We start from the raw sequence: 22,605 nt of genomic DNA on the forward strand, positions 1-22,605 counted from the left end.
CGGTGAAGATGGGGACGGGGCGTGACGGACCGCTAAATCTAGACAAATATCGAGGAAAATGGAGCTTGGAGGTCGAGCTTAGAGAGGAGAAAGCTTAAGTAGTGTGGCTCGGGCATTCCATCGAACACCTCATGTGCATAGGAGGTGAGCTAGAGCACCACAAAGCCCTCTCCCCCTCGGCCAGAAAAAACAGAGCACTGTGCTCTGCTCTTGCGCGAGGGGGTATATATAGGCACCTCATTGGTCCCGGTTGGTGACATGAGCCGGGACTAAAGGGGAGCTTTTGGTCCCGGTTCAAGCCACCAACCGGGACCAATGGTGGTGGGTCAGGAGCGAGGTCCATTGGTCCCGATTCGTCCCACCAACCGGGACCAAAAGGTCCAGATGAACCGGGACCAATGGCCCACGTGGCCCGGCCGGCCCCTGGGCTCACGAACCGGGACCAATGCCCACATTGGTCCCGGTTCTAGACTGAACCGGGACTAATGGGCTGACCTGGCCTGGACCAAAGCCCTGTTTTCTACTAGTGAACATGGCACCAGAGCAGAGAAGTACCGAGGAGCAGTGACAACGCACACATCTTGAACTAACCAGATGGGGACCTCGAATCTTGAAAGAAAGGGAACCAGCTAAGTAGGCCTTAGACATACGCGCCAGGCATAAGTTGAAGAGTAGTAGAGTAGCCCTATAATGTCGCCTTTGCGGCGAGGTCGACGAAGGCTGCCCTGGTGGGAGGTCCCCCGCCTTGTTGCTCATGTCGTAACCTTATGCCGACGAGCTGTACTCGGTGCCACCGATGGCGAAGATGGCATGGAACATAGGCGGCTGGTCCAGACCCTTAAGCCACTCAGTGTATACCGGTGCGACTTGCCACTGTTTTTGTTACAATTGTTTAGCTTGTCACGTAGGATTCGACTGGACTGGAATGAGTAATGGGGAAGTTGGGCAGGGAAGGGTTTCCCGAGGCTCGCTTAGATCTGATCTGTGTGCAGCTGGGTTTCAGCAGGAGTCGTGTACATTAGTTGCACGCGCCAGCTAACAGTACCATGATTTTTTCTTTCTTTGAAAGTTTACTGACTTCTGAGTATAGGGTGCTTTCCATAGTTGAATTAACTTAGCTAGTAACATAAAACACTCTAAGGAAAATTTGTATGTGAGAAATATTTAGTGAGGACAGAGATATTTATGGTAACATAATCTATTACCATAACATAACATGTCCCGAGGCAAAATGAGTCTGCATCTAAATAAATGAACGTTGCATGATACCACCCATAAGTTACTACAGTTATGGATGTAGTAACATGGACTAGTAACATATGAATGTTACTAGTCTAAATTACTATCCGGCCTAATTGAACGAAGTTTCAATGGCGTAAAAATGCAAGGTTTTTATTTACGGTGTTTCCCCTTTTTGGTGCTTTGCTGTTAGTGCGGAAGTGCACACTATCCAAGGTCCTAATGCCTCTATGCAGGCCAGGGACGGGCCCACCTTAATTCAAGGGTATTCACTTGAATACCCATTATTTTTGTCAAAAAACTAGGTATATATAATATGTTGAATAAGGAAAAACGATACTGATACTCCAAAATGTGGTAGTTAAGCAATTCAACCCAAAAGCAGAGGCAACCCATCGTCTATTTCCCCTCACCAGCATGGCCTATTGGCCCAATTCGCTGCAGGACATACCCATCCATCTCGCCCAGAAGCAAACCAACCTGTGGTTGGATGGCTAAAGAGACTGTGGTATTCTCAACCTACCAGGGTTCAAATCCTGATGCTTGCATTTATTCCTGGATTTATTTTAGGATTTTCGGCAATGCGCATTCAGTGGGAGGATACGTTCCCGTCGACGACGAGGTGCCTACGGTGACTTTGTAAATTTTAAGATGATATGCCGGCTCAGTCTTTCGGAGGTGCTCATAGGGGTTGGGTGTGCGTGTGTGCGTTCATAGGGGTGAGTGTATGCACGTGTATATGAGCGCTTGTGTCTGTATTGATGTTCAAAAAAATCCATCTCGCCAGAAAAAATTCCATCGATCAGGGGACACGAACTGGCAGCGCCGCCCAGTTCCCCTGTTCTCGAGTTCTTTGCTCACCGCACGCGACCCGAACCGCCAACCGCCTGATCGACACCATGGTTTTGGTAACCGCTTGAAATATTCGGTTACCGTGCGGTTACCATGTTTACCGCTCCCCCAAACACTCATACCGAGCAAAAAATTCTGAATTTTTTGAAAATTTTGAATCTTTGTAGTTAAATAAGCTGCATCCACTACTAGGAAAAGGGCTATAGATGAAATTGACACTAATGCCGCACCAGAGAAGTGGTGCGCCACTACTATATACTAATGGCGCACCATTAGTGTGGAAGACACTAATGGCGCACCAGGCACAAGGTGCGCCACAAGTAACATTTTTTTTTCATTTTTCCAAACATACTAATGGCGCATCCTGGAAAAGTGCGCCATTAGTAGTTCTAACTAGTAATGGCGCACCAGCCATGGAGTGCGCCACTACTGTATTTTTTTATTCTATTTTTTTGCAAAACTACTAATGGCGCACCGTTGCAAAGTGCGCCATTACTAGTTTAAACTAGTAATGGCGCACTATGCCACGGTGCGCCATTAGTATATATATATATATATACACTTTTTTTTGCAAAACTACTAATGGCGCACGGCCAGGAGGTGCGCCATTAGTATGTTGGGTTACTAATGGTGCATGGCTGTGTGGTGCGCCATTAGTAACCTGGGACCAGCTAGATATTTTGGACAGTCACACCTACACACTCACTTTCCCCACTTCATTCCCTCCACCTCCTTCTCCAAGCTTGTCGGCTGCCTCCTCCTCCTCACCTCATTTGCACCATAAATTCATCAAAATTAAGAGGTGAAATTACCTTTTTTGATAGGTAAGTAAGGGGAAAGCTATCTTCATGTTGTAGATCTACTTTTTTCTCCCTAGCTCGCTCCAACAACGTGCACATGCACTTTTTGTGGCCTAGCTAGATCTATGTATGTTTGTGGTGTTGCATATGTTTGTGGTGTTGCATATATGTTTGTGTTTGCAGGTACCGGTATTTGAAATGCGATAGTTGCCAATATTTTGCCGGAATGTTGATTCATTTCCGTTTTGGCGAGAATTTTGGCACTATGCATTCTTTTTGGTCCTATTTTTAGGGAAAGTCATGCCAAATTTTTTCTTGGTTCTAAAATATCGTTTTGCTCTACCCCGCAGGCGACCATGGTCCGCATGATGACCGAAGGCATCGTGAATAGGTTTTTGAGCTCCGCGAAGGCCGAGATGCTTCAAAAGAACGAGACGGAGATAAGATGTCCATGTCGAAGATGCAAGCTGAAGAGCCTTATGTTGGGGAACGTTGCAGAAAACAAAATTTTTCCTACGGTATCACCAAGATCCATCTAGGAGTTCATCTAGCAACGAGTGATTGGATTGCATCTACATACCTTTGTAGATCACGCGCGGAAGCATTCAAAGAACGGGGATGAGGAAGTCGTACTCGACGTGATCCAAATCACCGGAGATCCTAGCGCCGAACGGATGGCACCTCCGCGTTCAACACACGTACGGTCAGCGTAACGTCTCCTCCTTCTTGATCCAGCAAGGGGAAGGAGAGGTTTGAGGAAGATGGCTCCAGCAGCAGCACGACGGCGTGGTGATGATGGAGTTGCAGTACTCCGGCAGGGCTTCGCCAAGCTCTATGGAGGAGGACGATGTGTTGGAGAGGGAGAGGGAGGCACCAAAGGCAAAAGGTAAGAGGTCCTCCATCCCCCCCACTATATATAGGGGGGCCTAGGGGGGGGGGCGGCGGCCCTAGGAGATGCAATCTCCTAGGGGGGCGGCGGCCAAGGGGTGGGGGGCTTGCCCCCCAAGCAAGGGGGCGCCCCCCCTTTAGGGTTTCCCCCACCCTAGGCGCATGGGCCCTAGGGGAAGTGGCGCCCCAGCCCACTTTGGGCTGGATCCCTTCCCACTTCAGCCCATGGGGCCCTCCGGGATAGGTGGCCCCACCCGGTGGACCCCCGGGACCCTTCCGGTGGTCCCGGTACAATACCGGTGACCCCGAAACTTGTCCCGACGGCCGAAATAGCACTTCCTATATATAATCCTTTACCTCCGGACCATTCCGGAACTTCTCGTGACGTCCGGGATCTCATCCGGGACTCCGAACAACACTCGGGTTACTGCATATACATATCCCTACAACCCTAGCGTCACCGAACCTTAAGTGTGTAGACCCTACGGGTTCGGGAGACATGTAGACATGACCGAGATTGCTCTCCGGTCAATAACCAACAGCGGGATCTGGATACCCATGTTGGCTCCCACATGCTCCTCGATGATCTCATCGGATGAACCACGATGTCGAGGATTCAAGCAACCCTGTACACAATTCCCTTCGTCAATCGGTATGTTACTTGCCCGAGATTCGATTGTCGGTATCCCAATACCTCGTTCAATCTTGTTACCGGCAAGTCACTTTACTCGTACTGTAATGCACGATCCCGTGACCAGACACTTGGTCACTTTGAGCTCATTATGATGATGCATTACCGAGTGGGCCCAGTGATACCTCTCCGTCATACGGAGTGAAAAATCCCAGTCTTGATCCGTGTCAACCCAACAGACACTTTCGGAGATACCCGTAGTATACCTTTATAGTCACCCAGTTACGTTGTGACGTTTGGTACACCCAAAGCACTCCTACGGTATTCGGGAGTTACACGATCTCATGGTCTAAGGAAAAGATACTTGACATTGGAAAACTCTAGCAAACGAACTATACGATCTTATGCTATGTTTAGGATTGGGTCTTGTCCATCACATCATTCTCCTAATGATGTGATCTCGTTATCAATGACATCCAATGTCCATAGTCAGGAAACCATGACTATCTGTTGATCAACGAGCTAGTCAACTAGAGGCTTACTAGGGACATGTTGGTGTCTATTATTCACACATGTATTACAATTTCCGGATAACACAATTATAGCATGAATAAAGACAATTATCATGAACAAGGAAATATAATAATAATACTTTTATTATTGCCTCTAGGGCATATTTCCAACAGTCTCCCACTTGCACTAGAGTCAATAATCTAGTTACATTTTGATGAATCGAACACCCATGGAATTCTGGTGTTGATCATGTTTTGCTCTAGGGAGAGGTTTAGTCAACGGATCTGCTACATTCAGGTCCGTATGTACTTTACAAATATCTATGTCTCCATCTTGAACATTTTCACGAATGGAGTTGAAGCGACGCTTGATGTGCCTTGTCTTCTTGTGAAACCTGGGCTCCTTGGCAAGTGCAATAGCTCCAGTGTTGTCACAGAAGAGCTTGATCGGCCCCGACGCATTGGGTATGACTCCTAGGTCGGTGATGAACTCCTTCACCCAAATTGCTTCATGCGCTGCCTCCGAGGCTGCCATGTACTCCGCTTCACATGTAGATCCCGCCATGACGCTCTGCTTGCAACTGCACCAGCTTACTGCCCCACCATTCAAAATATACACGTATCCGGTTTGTGACTTGGAGTCATCCAGATCTGTGTCGAAGCTAGCGTCGACGTAACCTTTTACGAAGAGCTCTTCGTCACCTCCATAAACGAGAAACATTTCCTTAGTCCTTTTCAGGTACTTCAGGATATTCTTGACCGCTGTCCAGTGTTCCTTGCCGGGATTACTTTGGTACCTACCTACCAAACTTACGGCAATGTTTACATCAGGTCTGGTACACAGCATGGCATACATAATAGACCTTATGGCTGAGGCATAGGGGATGACACTCATCTCTTCTATATCTTCTGCCGTGGTCGGACATTGAGCTGAGCTCAATTTCACACCTTGCAACATAGGCAAGAACCCCTTCTTAGACTGGTCCATATTGAACTTCTTCAATATCTTATCAAGGTATGTGCTTTGTGAAAGACCTATGAGGCGTCTTGATCTATCTCTATAGATCTTGATGCCTAATATATAAGCAGCTTCTCCAAGGTCCTTCATTGAAAAACTCTTATTCAAGTAGGCCTTAATGCTGTCCAAAAGTTCTATATCATTTCCCATCAAAAGTATGTCATCTACATATAATATGAGAAATGCTACAGAGCTCCCACTCACTTTCTTGTAAACGCAGGCTTCTCCATAAGTCTGCGTAAACCCAAACGCTTTGATCATCTCATCAAAGTGAATGTTCCAACTCCGAGATGCTTGCACCAGCCCATAAATCGAGCGTTGGAGCTTGCACACCTTGTCAGCATATTTAGGATCGACAAAACCTTCCGGCTGCATCATACACAATTCTTCCTTAAGGAAAGCATTAAGGAATGCTGTTTTGACGTCCATTTGCCATATCTCATAATCATAGAATGCGGCAATTGCGAACATGATTCGGACGGACTTTAGCTTCGCTACCGGTGAGAAAGTCTCATCATAGTCAACCCCTTCAACTTGTCGATAACCCTTAGCGACAAGCCGAGCTTTATAGATGGTCACATTACCATCCGCGTCTGTCTTCTTCTTAAAGATCCATTTATTTTCTATGGCTCGCCGCTCTACGGGCAAGTCAGTCAAAGTCCATACTTCGTTTTCATACATGGATCCTATCTCGGATTTCATGGCTTCCAGCCATTTGTCAGAATCCGGGCCCGCCATCGCTTCTTCATAGTTCGAAGGTTCACCGTTGTCTAACAACATGATTTCCAAGACAGGGTTGCCGTACCAATCTGGTGCGGAATGTGTCCTTGTGGACCTTCGAATTTCAGTAGGAGCTTGATCAGAAGTATCTTGATCATCATCATTAACTTCCTCTCTAGTCGGTGCAGGCACCTCAGGAACATTTTCTCGAGTTGCGCCATTTTCCGGTTCAAGAGGTAATACTTCATCAAGTTCTACTTTCCTCCCACTTACTTCTTTTGAGAGAAACTCCTTCTCTAGAAAGGACCCATTCTTGGCAACAAAGATCTTGCCTTCGGATCTGAGGTAGAAGGTATACCCAATAGTTTCTTTAGGGTATCCTATGAAGACGCATTTTTCCGACTTGGGTTCGAGCTTTTCAGGTTGATGTTTCTTGACATAAGCATCGCATCCCCAAACTTTTAGAAACGACAACTTAGGTTTCTTCCCAAACCATAATTCATACGGTGTCGTCTCAACAGATTTCGATGGAGCCCTATTTAAAGTGAATGCGGCAGTCTCTAAAGCATAGCCCCAAAAAGATAGCGGTAAATCGGTAAGAGACATCATAGATCGCACCATATCTAATAGAGTGCGATTACGACGTTCGGACACACCGTTACGCTGAGGTGTTCCAGGCGGCGTGAGTTGTGAAACTATTCCATATTTTCTTAAGTGTGTGCCAAACTCGTGACTCAAGTATTCTCCTCCACGATCTGATCGCAGGAACTTGATTTTCCTGTCACGTTGATTCTCAACCTCACTCTGAAATTCCTTGAACTTTTCAAAGGTCTCAGACTTGTGTTTCATTAAGTAGACATACCCATATCTACTCAAGTCATCAGTGAGGGTGAGAACATAACGATAGCCACCGCGAGCCTCAACACTCATTGGACCGCACACATCAGTATGTATGATTTCCAATAAGTTGGTTGCTCGCTCCATTGTTCCTGAGAATGGAGTCTTGGTCATTTTACCCATGAGGCATGGTTCGCACGTGTCAAATGATTTGTAATCAAGAGACTCTAAAAGTCCATCAGCATGGAGCTTCTTCATGCGTTTGACACCTATGTGACCAAGGCGGCAGTGCCACAAGTATGTGGGACCATCATTATCAATCTTACATCTTTTGGTACTCACACTATGAACATGTGTAGCATTACGCTCGAGATTCATTAAGAATAAACCATTCACCATCGGGGCATGACCATAAAACATATCTCTCATATAAATAGAACAACCATTATTCTCGGATTTAAATGAGTAGCCATCTCGAATTAAACGAGATCCTGATACAATGTTCATGCTCAAAGCTGGCACTAAATAACAATTATTAAGGTTTAAAACTAATCCCGAAGGTAAACGTAGAGGTAGCGTGCCGACGGCGATCACATTGACCTTGGAACCATTCCCGACGCGCATCGTTACCTCGTCCTTTGCCAGTCTCCGCTTATTCCGCAGCTCCTGTTTTGAGTTACAAATGTGAGCAACCGCACCGGTATCAAATACCCAGGAGCTACTACGAGTACTGGTAAGGTACACATCAATTACATGTATATCACATATACCTTTCGTGATGCCGGCCTTCTTGTCCGCTAAGTATTTGGGGCAGTTCCGCTTCCAGTGACCACTTCCCTTGCAATAAAAGCACTCAGTCTCAGGCTTGGGTCCATTCTTTGGCTTCTTCCCGGCAGCTTGCTTGCCGGGCGCGGCAACTCCTTGCCGTCCTTCTTGAAGGCTTTCTTACCCTTGCCCTTCTTGAACTTAGTGGTTTTATTCACCATCAACACTTGATGTTCCTTTTTGACTTCTACCTCTGCTGATTTCAGCATTGCAAATACTTCAGGAATGGTCTTTTCCATCCCCTGCATATTGAAGTTCATCACAAAGCTCTTGTAGCTCGGTGGAAGCGACTGAAGGATTCTGTCAATGACTGCGTCATCCGGGAGATTAACTCCCAGCTGATTCAAGCGGTTATGCAACCCAGACATAGTGAGTATGTGCTCACTGACAGAACTGTTCTCCTCCATCTTACAGCTGAAGAACTTGTCGGAGACTTGATATCTCTCGACCCGGGCATGAGCTTGGAAAACCATTTTCAGCTCTTCGAACATCTCATATGCTCCGTGTCCCTCAAAACGCTTTTGGAGCCCCGGCTCTAAGCTATAAAGCATGCCGCACTGAACGAGGGAGTAGTCATCGGTACGTGCCTGCCAAGCGTTCATAACGTCTTGTTCTGTAGGGAGAACAGGTGCGTCACCTAGCGGTGCTTGTAGGACATAATCTTTCTTGGCAGCTATGAGGATGATCCTCAGGTTTCGGACCCAGTCCGTGTAGTTGCTGCCATCGTCTTTCAGCTTGGTTTTCTCTAGGAACGCGTTGAAGTTGAGGACTACGTTGGCCATTTGATCTACAAGACATATTGTAAATTTTTTAGACTAAGTTCATGATAATTAAGTTCATCTAATCAAATTATTCAATGAACTCCCACTTAGATAGACATCCCTCCAGTAATCTAAGTATAACATGATCCGAGTTAACTAGGCCGTGTCCGATCATCACGTGAGACGGACTAGTTAACATCGGTGAACATCTTCATGTTGATCGTATCTTCTATACGACTCATGCTCGACCTTTCGGTCTTCTGTGTTCCGAGGCCATGTCTGTACATGCTAGGCTCGTCAAGTCAACCTAAGTGTTTGCATGTGTAAATCTGTCTTACACCCGTTGTATGTGAACGTTGGAATCTAACACCCGATAATCACGTGGTGCTTCGAAACAACGAACTGTCGCAATGGTGCACAGTTAGGGGGAACACTTTCTTGAAATTATTATGAGGGATCATCTTATTTACTAACGTCGTTCTAAGTAAACAAGATGCAGAAACATGATAAACATCACATGCAATCAAATAATAATAGTGACATGATATGGCCAATATCACATAGCTCCTTTGATCTCCATCTTGGGGCTCCATGATCATCTTGTCACCAGCATGACACCATGATCTCCATCATCATGATCTCCATCATCGTGTCTCCATGAAGTTGCTCGCCAACTATTACTTCTACTACTATGGCTAACACGCTTAGCAATAAAGTAAAGTAATTTACATGGCGTTTCTCAATGACACGCAGGTCATACAAAAAATAAAGACAACTCCTATGGCTCCTGCCGGTTGTCATACTCATCGACATGCAAGTCGTGATTCCTATTACAATAGCATGAACATCTCATACATCACATATATCATTCATCATTCATCACAACTTTAGCCATATCATATCACAAAGCACTTGCTGCAAAAACAAGTTAGACGTCCTCTAATTGTTGTTGCAAGTTTTACGTGGCTGAAATAGGGTTCTAGCAAGAACGTTTTCTTACCTACGTGAAAGCCACAACGTGATTTGTCAACTTCTATTTACCCTTCATAAGGACCCTTTTCATCAAATCCGCTCCAACTAAAGTGGGAGAGACAGACACCCGCCAGCCACCTTATGCAACTAGTGCATGTCAGTCGGTGGAACCGGTCTCACGTAAGCGTACGTGTAAGGTTGGTCCGGGCCGCTTCATCCCACAATACCGTTGAAGAAAAATAAGACTAGTAGCGGCAAGAAAGTTGACAACATCTACGCCCACAACAAATTGTGTTCTACTCGTGCAAAAGGAACTACGCATAGACCTAGCTCTGAGACCACTGTTGGGGAACTTGCAGAAAACAAAAATTTTCCTACGGTTTCACCAAGATCCATCTAGGAGTTCATCTAGCAACGAGTGATTGGATTGCATCTACATACCTTTGTAGATCAAGCGCGGAAGCGTTCAAAGAACGGGGATGAGGAAGTCGTACTCGACGTGATCCAAATCACCGGAGATCCTAGCGCCGAACGGACGGCACCTCCGCGTTCAACACACGTACGGTCAGATGATGATGATGATGAGGCATCAGGCAGGAGCTTCACGCTAATGATGATGATGATGAGGCGAAGCAGGACACAGAAAGTCATCGCAAAGGCAAAAAGGCCAAGAAGACGGGAAATGACTACCCTCCCGCGTGCTTCACTCTAAGTCAGGAGGAGATCGAGCAGTTTTTCACCTGCCTCGTAGGAGTAAAACTTCCTTACGGTTACGCGGCGAAGATAAGCTGATACCTAGACCCAGCAAAGCAGAAGTTCAGCGGGATGAAGTCTCACGACTGTCACGTGCTGATGACGCAGATACTTCCAGTTGCAATCCGTGGGATCATGGACGCGCATGTCCGTGAAACGCTATTTGGCCTATGCAACTTTTTCGACGTCATCTCTCGGAAGTCGGTTAGCGTGAGGCAACTCAGAAGGCTACAGGAAGAGATCGTGGTGATACTATGCGAGCTTGAGATGTACTTCCCGCCCGCATTCTTCGATGTTATGGTGCATCTGCTGGTCCATATCGTGGAGGATATCATCCAACTCGGGCCGACGTTCCTGCATAGCATGATGCCGTTCGAAAGGATGAATGGTGTCATCAAAGGATACGTTCGCAACATGTCACGTCTAGAGGGAAGCATAGCCAGGGGCTTTCTGACCGAAGAGTGCATCTCCTACTGCACGAATTATCTAGGCATCGAGAACCCCGTTGGTCTGCCCGTCAACAAGCACCTCGGCAGGCTCGCTGGATGGGGTCACCGTGAGGGTCGCCGCGAAATGCATGTCGACTTCGAGGGTCGACTCGCCGACTTTGAAAGAGCAAACCTAGTCGCGCTACAACACATAGACGTGGTCGATCCTTGGGTGGTAGAGCAAAAAACCTTTATTGAGAAGACGTACAGTGACCGAGGCCAACAGAGGATGGACGGAGATATAATCAAAGAGCACAACTCATGTGTCATGCGTTGGTTCAAGCAGAAGCTTCTGTCATACCCTTTACATGAGGATTCTTCCGCGGAAGAACAACTCATATTCGCCTTGTCACAGGGCGCCGAGCACAACCTGATGACCTATGAGGCGTACGATATCAACGGCTACACATTCTACACCGAGGACAAGGACATGAAGAGCGATGGTTATCAGAACTCCGGGGTAACGATGGAATCCTACACCGGTAACGACAAGGACAGATACCACGGAAGGATCGAGGAGATCTGGGAGCTGAGCTACGCTGGAGAGAAGGTCCCGATGTTCCGTGTCAGATGGGCCAAGAGCGTCCTAAAAGGAGACCGGTATTTCACCACCATGGTTATACTCGAAGCCAAATCCAAGACCGCAGGCGCAAACGTCACCGTGAAAAATGAGCCATGGGTACTGGCTTCCCAAGTGGACCAATGCTTCTTCATTACCGACCCGTCAAAGCCAAGTCGTGTTGTCGTGAGGAGAGGCAAAAGGAAGATCATCGGAATGGATGGAGTAGCCAATGAGCAAGACTTCGACAAGTACGGCGACCCGAAGATCGAACATGACGACGACGATGAAGTAGCAGCATACACCACAAGAAGCAGGACCACCCTACCTAAAGGACGTCCGTTCCACAGAAGAACTCCATTTGCGAAAAAGAAGGGCAAGAAGATTGTGTAAAGATAGCTAGCTAAGATCGATTGTATTTAAATCGTAGCCTTCAATTCTCGATTGTATTTCATGGGCACTTTAATTTTGAACTCATGAATATTTTTTAAATTTCATGGACACTCGATCTCGATCCCCCTCCATCTCGATCGCTATCCCACCTCGCCAGATCCGGTCCCCCTCGCCACCGAGCACCCCTCGCACCCTCTCCCCCGCTCCGCCGGCCGTCGCCGCCGACCCCCCGCACCCTCTCCCCCGCACCCTCCCCATCCCGCTCCACCGTCACAAATGAATGCAACTAAAATTGCAAAAAAACAAATTTAAACAAGTTATTACTGTTTTTATAAAAAAACATCACTGTTATGATTTAAACAAGTTTGAACATATTTAAACACAAATATATATCAAACAACATTTTAAATGTTGTTAACATGGCAACAAATTGCATATTATTTTTCTAGATGAAATTCTGAGCATCTAGCATATGTGACATGTTATATTTGGATGCATGGATAAAAAGATATGTGCAAAGAAAAAAATGCATAAAAACAAAAATTGGGGAGCCTAGGAATCGAACCCAAGACCTCCTAGTGTGTGTGCTGCGTGTTGACCAGTCGAGCTAGTGTGTGTGTTGTGATGGGGATACGGTTAGGGGGAATATAACCTGAGTGCTCGAACTGTAATCAAAACAAAATTCTAATGGCACACGAGGGGGAGGTGCGCCATCGCTATCGTCGTATTTATGGCGCACTAGGGGGAGGTGCGCCATTGCTAACCCTCCCCCACTCCACCTATTCCCCTCCCTCGCCAGATCCCCACTCGACCTAACTTTGCCCCCTCCGCCCCAACCGTACGCCGCCACCCCGCCTTGCTCCGCCCCCTCCGTCCGCCGCGCCTGCACGCCGTCGGCGACGCCGCCGCCTCTCCTTCTCCGCCTTCTTCTTCCCTGCCTTCCCTGCCTCTCCTTCCCCGCGAAGAAGCCGCCCGTCCAGGCCCAGATTGAGCCCACCCTCGCCGCCCCCACGCCCCCCATCGCAGCTCCCCCGCGCCCCCTTCACCGACCTCGCTGTCCGCGCGCGGCTGCACCTCCTGGCTGTGGTCTTGCGCAGGCCCCGAGCCCTAGGGTTCCGGCTCCAAGGTGGGTGGCAAGCTCGCCGGCGCAACCCCGGCGCCGTGTACGACCTCGACTACATATTCGCAGGTGAGCCCCTCCCCTCTCCTCCCCCTTCCCCTTCCTTCTTCTTCGGGAACAATCAGTCATTCGGGAACAATAGATAGGTTTTTGGTGATAAATCAGTCATTCATGAACCGTGCAGTACCTGGATGAGAACACGAAGCTGATCCTGGCCATTGTCGACAAGCAGAGCAAGGGGAAGGTGGATAAGTGTGCACGATGAGCCCGATCTCTGATCTGATATGGTATCCTTGTGAACCAGTAGCAACTGTGCTGTTGTAGCTGTGCACTCATGATAGATGTTGCAGTGCTTTATGTAGTTTTTGCTATCTTAGCTCTTATGGTAACATCAGTTAGGAGTAGTGTTAGCAACAACTAGAATATGCTAGGAGTACTATGTTTGGACAATCAAATGTGTTCACAAATGAAATGATCCAGGTAGGTCTTAATGGTGACAATACTAATTTTACTATGTTGGTTGAGACCTGAGTTGATTTGTTCTAGTTCTAGGTTGATGAAAAAGTATCCTTCTGATATACACGTGATTACTGTGTAGAAAAGTACTACTGTTTCTTGTCCAGTGCACTTCTGATATATATCTGTCAAGGTGTTCGCGGTAGTGCCCAAACAACAGATAATGGGCTGTAGTGCTTTCTATTCTACCTTAGTATGCTGTCACTTAGCATGGCAGATTAATCTGACCTATGTATGTGTTTAATTATATTCATGGTTGCTTTATGTGTTTGTTGATTATGCAGGTTCCCTGGCTAGGCCTCTGGGTGAGTGCATCATCGGCTCCTGCTGCTTCCAAGGTTTGCTCCTACATGTCCCTTTGAGAGTTTGAGCACTTGAACTATGGCTTTATTTGCCCCTTGAAGGCTTTTATTGTTACGTTAATAACTTCTATAGTGGCTGCAGCATGTGCTATAAATCCAGATTGCACTTTAGTTCCAGATTTCTATGCATGCCACCTTGTTGTGATTAGTTAGGTTAGTTTAGTTCCAAATGTCTGAAATATACTTATTGTTCAGGGTTGATTGCAAATTAGTTCTGGTGCCTCCAGTGGAGTAGAGTGTGGAGAGCCAAGAAGCTTTATCTCTTTAAATTCAGTTAATTTCCTTACTGAAATTAGGTTGTTGCCTTGATACAGTATTGTACAGTGGCTCTGCCTCTGGAAATTTTATTTGATTGTGAGATGATTGGATTTTGAAATGTAGGCATATGGTACTAAACTATAGTACTGCTGTTGTATATAAACGGGCTGCTGTAGAACTGTTCTTCATCTTTACAGTGCTGTTGTATAGAAATATGCTGAATTCTCTGCTCTGATTGTTGCAAAAAAATGGGGTCCTGGTAGACGCCGCTGCTGCTTGAGGCCCTTGAGAGGCCCTTCGTGTCGTGATGAATTTGTAGGTACCCCGAGAGGCCCTTGAGTTTGCCGGAATGTTGATTAACTTCTGTTCCGGCAAATTTGGGTACTCCATATGTCCTATTTTCAGCAAAGGTCATTGAGGGAGTCCTGGATTAGGGGGTGTTCGGGTAGCCGGACTATACCTTCAGCCGGACTCCTGGACTATGAAGATACAAGATTGAAGACTTCGTCCCGTGTCCGGATGGGACTTTCCTTGGCGTGGAAGGCAAGCTTGGCGATGCGGATATTCAAGATCTCCTACCATTGTAACCGACTCTATGTAACCCTAACCCTATCCGATGTCTATATAAACCGGAGGGTTGTAGCCCGTAGGCAATCAACTCCATATACAACAATCATACCATAGGCTAGCTTCTAGGGTTTAGCCTCCTTGATCTCGTGGTAGATCTACTCTTGTACTACCCATATCATCAATATTAATCAAGCAGGACGTAGGGTTTTACCTCCATCAAGAGGGCCCGAACCTGGGTAAAACATCGTGTTCCCTGCCTCCTGTTACCATCCGGCCTAGACGCACAGTTCGGGACCCACTACCCGAGATCCGCCGGTTTTGACACTGACATTGGTGCTTTCACTGAGAGTTCCTCTGTGTCGTCGCCTTTAGGCCCGATGGCTCCTTTGATCATCAACAACGATGCGGTCCAGGGTGAGACTTTTCTCCCCGGCAGATCTTCGTCTTCGGCGGCTTCGCTCTGCGGGCCAATTCGCTCGGCCACCTGGAGCAGATCGAAAGCTACGCCCCTGGCCATCAAGTCAGGTTTGGAAGCTTAAACTACAAGGCTGACATCCGCGGAGACTTGATCTTCAACGGGCTCGAGCCACGGCCAAGCGCGCCGCACTATCTCGAGGGGCATAATCTAGCTCTGCCCCCGAACAGTGTCCTGGAGGCCGCACACGCATCGGTTCCGACCCCTAAATCGGAGCCTATTGCGCCAATCGAGGATGAGCGGTTGGACATCACCTCAGGGGCTGCGATCCCGAAAGCGATCGAGCCGAACGCTAGCCCCGCACTCTGCACGACCCGTGACTCCGAGGATCCGGACTCCTCCCCGGACTCCGACCCCCCGCGCCCCTGCCAATCAAATCCGATTGGGCGCCGATAATGGAGTTCACCACCACAGACATCTTTCAGCATTCGCCTTTTGGTGACATCCTGAATTCTCTTAAGTCTCTCTCTTTATCAGGAGAGCCCTGGCCGGACTACGGTCAGCGAGGGTGGGATACGGACGATGAGGAAACTCAAAGCCTACCCACCACCCACTTTGTAGCCACTGTCGACGATCTAACCGACATGCTTGACTTCAGCTCTGAAGACATCGACGGCATGGACGACGATGTAGGAGACGAACAGGAACCAGCACCTGTAGGGCGCTGGAAGGCCACCTCGTCATATGACATATATATGGTGGATACTCCAAAAGATGGAGATGGCGATGGAACAGTGGGGGATGACGCCCCCAAGAAACAGCCAAAGCGCCGACGTCAGCAGCGCCGCTCTAAATCCCGCCAAAGCAAAAACAGTGATTCCGGCACGGGATATAATACTACCCCGGATAGCACCGAAGAACACCCACCTCAGCAAGATTCGGCACAGGAAGATGGAGAAGCCAGCCCTCATGAGAGAGCGGCAGACCGAGAGGTCGAGGATGCTAACTATACACCTCCCTCCGAAGACGAGGCAAGCCTCGATGACGACGAATTCGTCATACCATCAGACCCCGCTGAACAAGAGCGTTTTAAACGCAGGCTTTTAGCCACGGCAAGCAGCCTCAAGAAAAAGCAGCAACAACTTAGAGCTGCCCAAGATTTGCTAGCTGACAGATGGACTGAAGTCCTTGCGGCCGAAGAGTATGAACTCGAATGGCCCTCGTTACCCGAAGCGCAGACCGCTACCCCGATCAGAGGAGGAAGCACCTACATCACCAGCGCATGACATGGCAGACCGGCCACCTCGCGGCCGCGATAGAGAGGCCTCTCGGCCCTCCACCCAAGCCATGCCCCGACGCCGCTCAACTAAGGCACGGGAAAATGCACCCGACCTGCGAGACATACTGGAGGATAAGGCAAGACAAACAAGATCGATCTACGGATCGCACAGGCGCCCTACGACATGTGACAATGATCTTCACTCCGGATACAACAAATCCGGCCAGGCCGAACACAACAGACATAGCTCTTCCGACCTGCATCATGATATAGCCCAGTACAGAGGCGCCGCACATCCGCTATGCTTCACGAATGAAGTAATGGATCATAAAATCCCAGAGGGTTTCAAACCCGTAAACATCGAATCATACGATGGCACAACAGATCCGGTAGTATGGATCGAGGATTATCTCCTTCACATCCACATGGCACGCGGCGATGATCTACACGCCATTAAATACCTCCCGCTCAAACTTAAAGGACCGGCCCGGCATTGGCTTAACAGCTTGCCAGCAGACTCAATCGGTTCTTGGGAGGACCTAGAAGCCGCATTCCTCGACAACTTCTAGGGAACTTACGTGCGACCACCGGATGCCGACGACTTAAGCCACATAATTCAGCAGCCAGAGGAATCGGCCAGACAATTCTGCACACGGTTCCTAACAAAGAAAAACCAGATACTCGACTGTCCGGACGCAGAGGCCCTAGCAGTCTTCAAGCATAACATCCGCGACGAGTGGCTTGCCCGGCACCTGGGACAGGAAAAGCCGAAATCCATGGCAGCCCTCACGACACTCATGACCCGCTTTTGCGCGGGAGAAGACAGCTGGCTAGCTCGCAGTAACAACTTATCAAAGAACCCTGGTAATTCGGATACCAAGGACAAAAGTGGCAGGACATGTCGAAATAAGCAAAAACGCCGCGTTAGCAGCGACAGCAATGAAGACACGGCAGTCAATGCCGGATTCAAAGGCTATAAATCCGGTCAGCGGAAAAATCCATTCAAAAAGAATACTCAGGGCCCGTCCAGTTTGGACCGAATACTCGATCGCTTGTGCCAGATACATGGCACCCCCGAAAGGCCAGCCAATCACACTAACAGGGATTGTTGGGTGTTCAAGCAGGCAGGCAAGTTAATGGCCGAAAACAGAGACAAGGGGCTGCACAGCGACGACGAGGAGCCCAAGCCGCCGAACAACAATGGACAGAAGGGCTTTCCCCCACAAGTGCGGACGGTGAACATGATATACGCAACCCACATTCCCAAGCGGGAGCGGAAGCGTGCGCTACGGGACGTATACGCGATGGAGCCAGTCGCCCCAAAGTTCAACCCATGGTCCTCCTGCCCGATCACTTTTGATCGAAGGGACCATCCCACTAGCATCCGTCATGGAGGCTTCACCGCATTGGTTCTCGACCCAATCATCGACGGATTTCATCTCACCAGAGTCCTCATGGACGGCGGCAGTAGCCTGAACCTGCTTTATCAGGATACAGTGCGGAAAATGGGCATAGATCCCTCAAGGATTAAGCCCGCAAGAACGACCTTTAAAGGCGTTATACCAGGTGTAGAAGCCAACTGTACAGGCTCAGTAACACTTGACGTGGTCTTCGGATCCCCGGACAATTTCCGAAGCGAAGAGTTAATCTTCGATATAGTCCCGTTTCGCAGTGGCTATCACGCCCTGCTCGGATGAACCGCATTCGCAAAGTTCAATGCGGTGCCGCACTACGCATATCTCAAGCTCAAGATGCCAGTCCCTCGAGGACTAATTACGGTCAACGAAAACACCAAACGCTCCCTCCGTACGGAGGAGCATGCGGCGGCTCTCGCAGCGGAGGTACAAAGTAGCCTTCTCAGGCAATTCTCCAGTCCGGCCATTAAAAAGCCAGACACTGCCAAGCGCGCCCGAGGTAACCCACAGGACCGCTCATAACAGGACCGCCTGGCACACTCTGAGCAAGCGTAGCAATGCGGCCCCAACCCCAGCTTTCGCGACATAGCGAAACCAGGACCTCGCGTACATAACTACGCCCTTGAAATACCATGGGCACAGGGGAAGGGGCACAATAACGGCACACCCAAAATACGGCTTAAAACGTACTAGGGGCTGCCGGATTCTTTTTTTAATTTCTTCTTACTTTCAGGACTCCATACTTCGGACGACCTGTTCGGCAATTCGACTGCCGCACAAACGATGCAAGATCCAGGGAGGCAGACAAGCCATGCCGCATTATGGAACTCCCAGGTGGTCTCTGTTATGAGCGGTATACCTGTTTTAAATACAATTCCGCGGCCTGCCCCTGGTCAGGACATACTGAATAGTCCAATATCTTTTGCTTACCGCACTATTTGTATCGTTCGGCTTTGATAAATAGCCTCTCTATAAACAATGCTTAGCTTCTTGTCTATTTTTTGCATTATCTTCTTTTCACATTTATGTTTATTAAATGACATGATTGCACCCGTACACCATGGTATGGCAAACACGCCAGGGGCTTCAGTACCCCTCATAATGGTGTGAGAAGTCTGTATACTTTCACAAGTGCGGCACCCCGAAATTATAGCACTATATGCATCGGCTCCGAATCATGATTTGGGTCAATAGTTGGGTTTGCCCGGCTCCTATGTTTTGGTGCCTTACGTTCCGCTCTATCGGCTAAGGTAGCACTAGGAGAACCACTGCGATTGTGCCCCGGTTCAGCTGGGTTAAGCACCTCAGTGGAGAAAGCTAAAACTGACTGTCATGATGTGGCGAGAGACCGGTCGCTGTTCGAGAGGTTTTTTGAGTCCCTAAAGGCTTATGCCGCTTCGAGCGAGGAGCTGGCTTTGTCCGGCCAAGGCGCGGATAGCGCCCCGAACTCGGTCTTCCGAACTAGGGGCTTCGCCGAAATTTAAAATTATAGAGTTCTATGGCTAAGTGAGAGTGTTCAAGCATTATAGTCTGGTTGCCTGGTTTGTTGTGCTGAGCGCCTCCCTCGAAGGACCCAACTATGGGAAAAAGAGCGCTCAGGTTTATCCCGAACATCCCAGCACTAGTGGCACGGGGGCAGAAGCCGACGACTGGCCATCTCTCAGTTTTTGATAAACGGCCGCACAGCAAGTAATATTTTAAATTCAATAAGCATTGCTTAGCGCATATGAACAAGTTTTCAGCGCACAGGATAAACACGAGCGAGTTCATTCAAACATCACATCCTTGGTACATTCATCCGCCACAAGGCGGGCACCTGCAAGAACATCCTTGTAGTAGTTCTCGGGCTTGCGATGCTCCTTCCCCGACGGCAGCCCGTCCTTCACAAGCTTCTCACCGTCCAGCTTACCCCAGTACACCTTCGCACGGGCAAGGGCCCGACGGGCACCTTCGATGCAGACGGAGCGCTTGATGACCTCAAGCCTCCGACAGGCCTCCACCAGCCGCCGCACCAGCCCGAAATAGCTCCCAGGCAGGGCCTCTCCGGGCCACAGCCGAACTATGAAGCCCTTCATGGCCTGCTCGGCCGCCTTGTGGAGCTCGACCAGCTGTTTCAGCTGGTCGCTCAAGGGAACAGGGTGTCCGGCCTTAGAATACTGAGACCAGAACACCTTCTCCGTCGAGCTACCCTCTTCAGCTCGGTAGAATGCGGCGGCATCGGATACACTACGGGGAAGATCTGCGAATGCCCCTGGAGAGCTTCGGATTCGGGTAAGTAACAGGTAGTTCACTTTTATATTTCTGCTTTGCATAAAGAATGCCTTACCCACTGCTATCTTCCTCATCTCCTCCAACTCTTGGAGGGCCTTTTGGGCTTCGGCCTTGGCAGACTTGGCAGCCTCTAGGGCCGTTGCAAGCTCGGATGCTTGCGCCTTCGACTCCAGCTCCAAACTCTCATGTTTTTTTCATGAGAGCCTGAAGCTCTTGCTGCACCTTGCCGACCTGAGCCCCAAGTCTGTCTCGCTCGATGCACTCCGCGGCTGTTTTATTTTCGGCCTCAGACAGCGCCTGCTTAAGGGTCGCCACCTCAGTCGTGGCCCCTACAATAAGAAGTACAATCCTGTTACTCTTTTTGCAATCAAGCCTTTTTATAGGCACCTTTCCTGCAAGGTATTTCTTACCTTCTTCCTCCTCGAGCCGCCCCTTGGCAAGGCCGAGCTCTTGCTCGGTCCGCTCGAGGTCCTGCTTCAGGACACCCACCTCCGTAGTCAGTGCGGCGGTGGATAGCAGCGAAGCCTGCATACGTATATTGACTCTTTTATTTTAGACTCTTGCGAAATTTAATAGATCCTCTATTTGGCTTTTCTTTCCGAACGCCAAACAGAGCATCAGGGGCTACTGTCTATGCGGTAATATTTTTACATATTTTTACTTACCTCGAAGCCTGTTAGAAGGCTAGCGCAAGCTTCAGTCAGTCCGCTCTTGGCGGACTGAACCTTCTGGATCACCGTACTCATAATAGTACGGTTCCCCTCGTCGATGGAGACGTCGTCAAGCACCTCTAGCAGATTGTCCAGCACCTCCGGTTGGACGGAGGCCGCTGGCTCAGAAGGCTTGCTCCTCTTGGAAGGAGTTCGCCTACCGTGGTCCGGAACTATGGAAGATTCCGGCGCGGTGTCCGGCACAAAGCCGGACTGAGAGCCCTGGGGAGCCTTATCCCCTTCACTCCCGGAGTCCGGGAGGTTGCCTTGCGGCTCCTCCGGGACCACCTCCTCCTGCCCCGGAGCTCGTCGCGACGCCACTTCGGCGTCGTCTGCAGTGCGGGGGGAGACAGCAGGCGGAACTGAATCCACGTCCGATGAGTCCAGGGAGCCGCCCGACGATTCGTCAAATTCGGCCTGGGGCGGACTGCATAATTACATTCGACATTAGGGAAAGCTGTGCAACAAAGGAACATCATGAGTTACTCTGATATCCGAACTTACGATTTCGCCGGACGCTTGGCCCTATTTGGCCACTCCTCTCTGCCCTCTTCGGCGTTGGGGGCGTAGTCCGGCGGAGGGGTCTTCCTTTTCCTAGACCCCTCGGCCTCCCCCGTTGGGGCGGCCTTCCTAATCTCTCCTCCCTCCGCTGGGGGGGGGGGAGAGTTTTCTTCTTCCTCCTCCTCGTTTTCGCAGGAGGAGGGCGTCTCGGACTCGTCAGATGACGAGTCCGATACCACCACGTTGCGGGCACTCTTTCGAGTCCCCGTGGTCTTCTTCTTCTTGGCCTTCTTCTCCGGCACCACATAAGGCGCCGGAACCAGCAGCTTTGGTAGTAGAGCTGGGGCTGGGTCTTCGGGCAGCGGAGCCGGACGGTTAATCGGTCCGGATATCGCCCGCCAAGCCTGTCAAAGGTAAGGGAGTTTAGATCCCGCATAGAGTCAAACTATGAAAAAAGCTTAACATCCTATAAAAGGTGTAGATGGCATACCTCGCTAGCGTGACGCTGCGAGCTGTATCCGCGGTCCTCGGAAGCGGACGCGGGAGCCTCGGTGCCCTTGAATAGCATCTTCCAGGTGTCTTCGTACGTCGTGTCGAAGAGCCTGCTGAGGGTTTGATGCTGCGCTGGGTCGAACTCCCACAGATTAAAATCCCGTTGTTGGCACGGGAGGATCCGGCGGATGAGCATAACCTGGATTACATTAACAAGCCGGACTGGCTTGTTCACCAGGGACTCGATGCATGTTTGCAATCCGGTCACCTCTTTTTCGTCACCCCACAACAGGCCCGTCTCTTTCCAGGACATAAGCCGCATAGGGGGTCCGGATCGGAACTCGGGGTCTGCGGTCCATTTCGGATCGCACGGCTCGGTGATATAAAACCACCCGGATTGCCATCCCTTTAGGGTCTCCATGAAAGAGCCCTCGAACCATAGGACGTT

General features: G+C 49.3%; 1 protein-coding gene across 1 annotated transcript in view; it reads left to right on the forward strand.

Annotated features, from left to right (window-relative positions):
* Nucleotides 1-22,605, forward strand: part of LOC125547326 (putative Histone-lysine N-methyltransferase ATXR5) — an 82,112-nt gene that overhangs the window by 34,255 nt on the left and 25,252 nt on the right. The window contains exon 7 of the mRNA XM_087516258.1: nucleotides 11,345-11,358. Coding sequence (XP_087372384.1) covers nucleotides 11,345-11,358 — 14 coding nt within the window. The remainder of the gene's footprint in view (nucleotides 1-11,344; nucleotides 11,359-22,605) is intronic.

The sequence above is a fragment of the Triticum urartu genome, chromosome 3A, assembly GCF_056163025.1.
Source record: "Triticum urartu cultivar PI428250 chromosome 3A, HENAU_Tu73, whole genome shotgun sequence".
Classification (NCBI taxonomy): domain Eukaryota; kingdom Viridiplantae; phylum Streptophyta; class Magnoliopsida; order Poales; family Poaceae; genus Triticum; species Triticum urartu.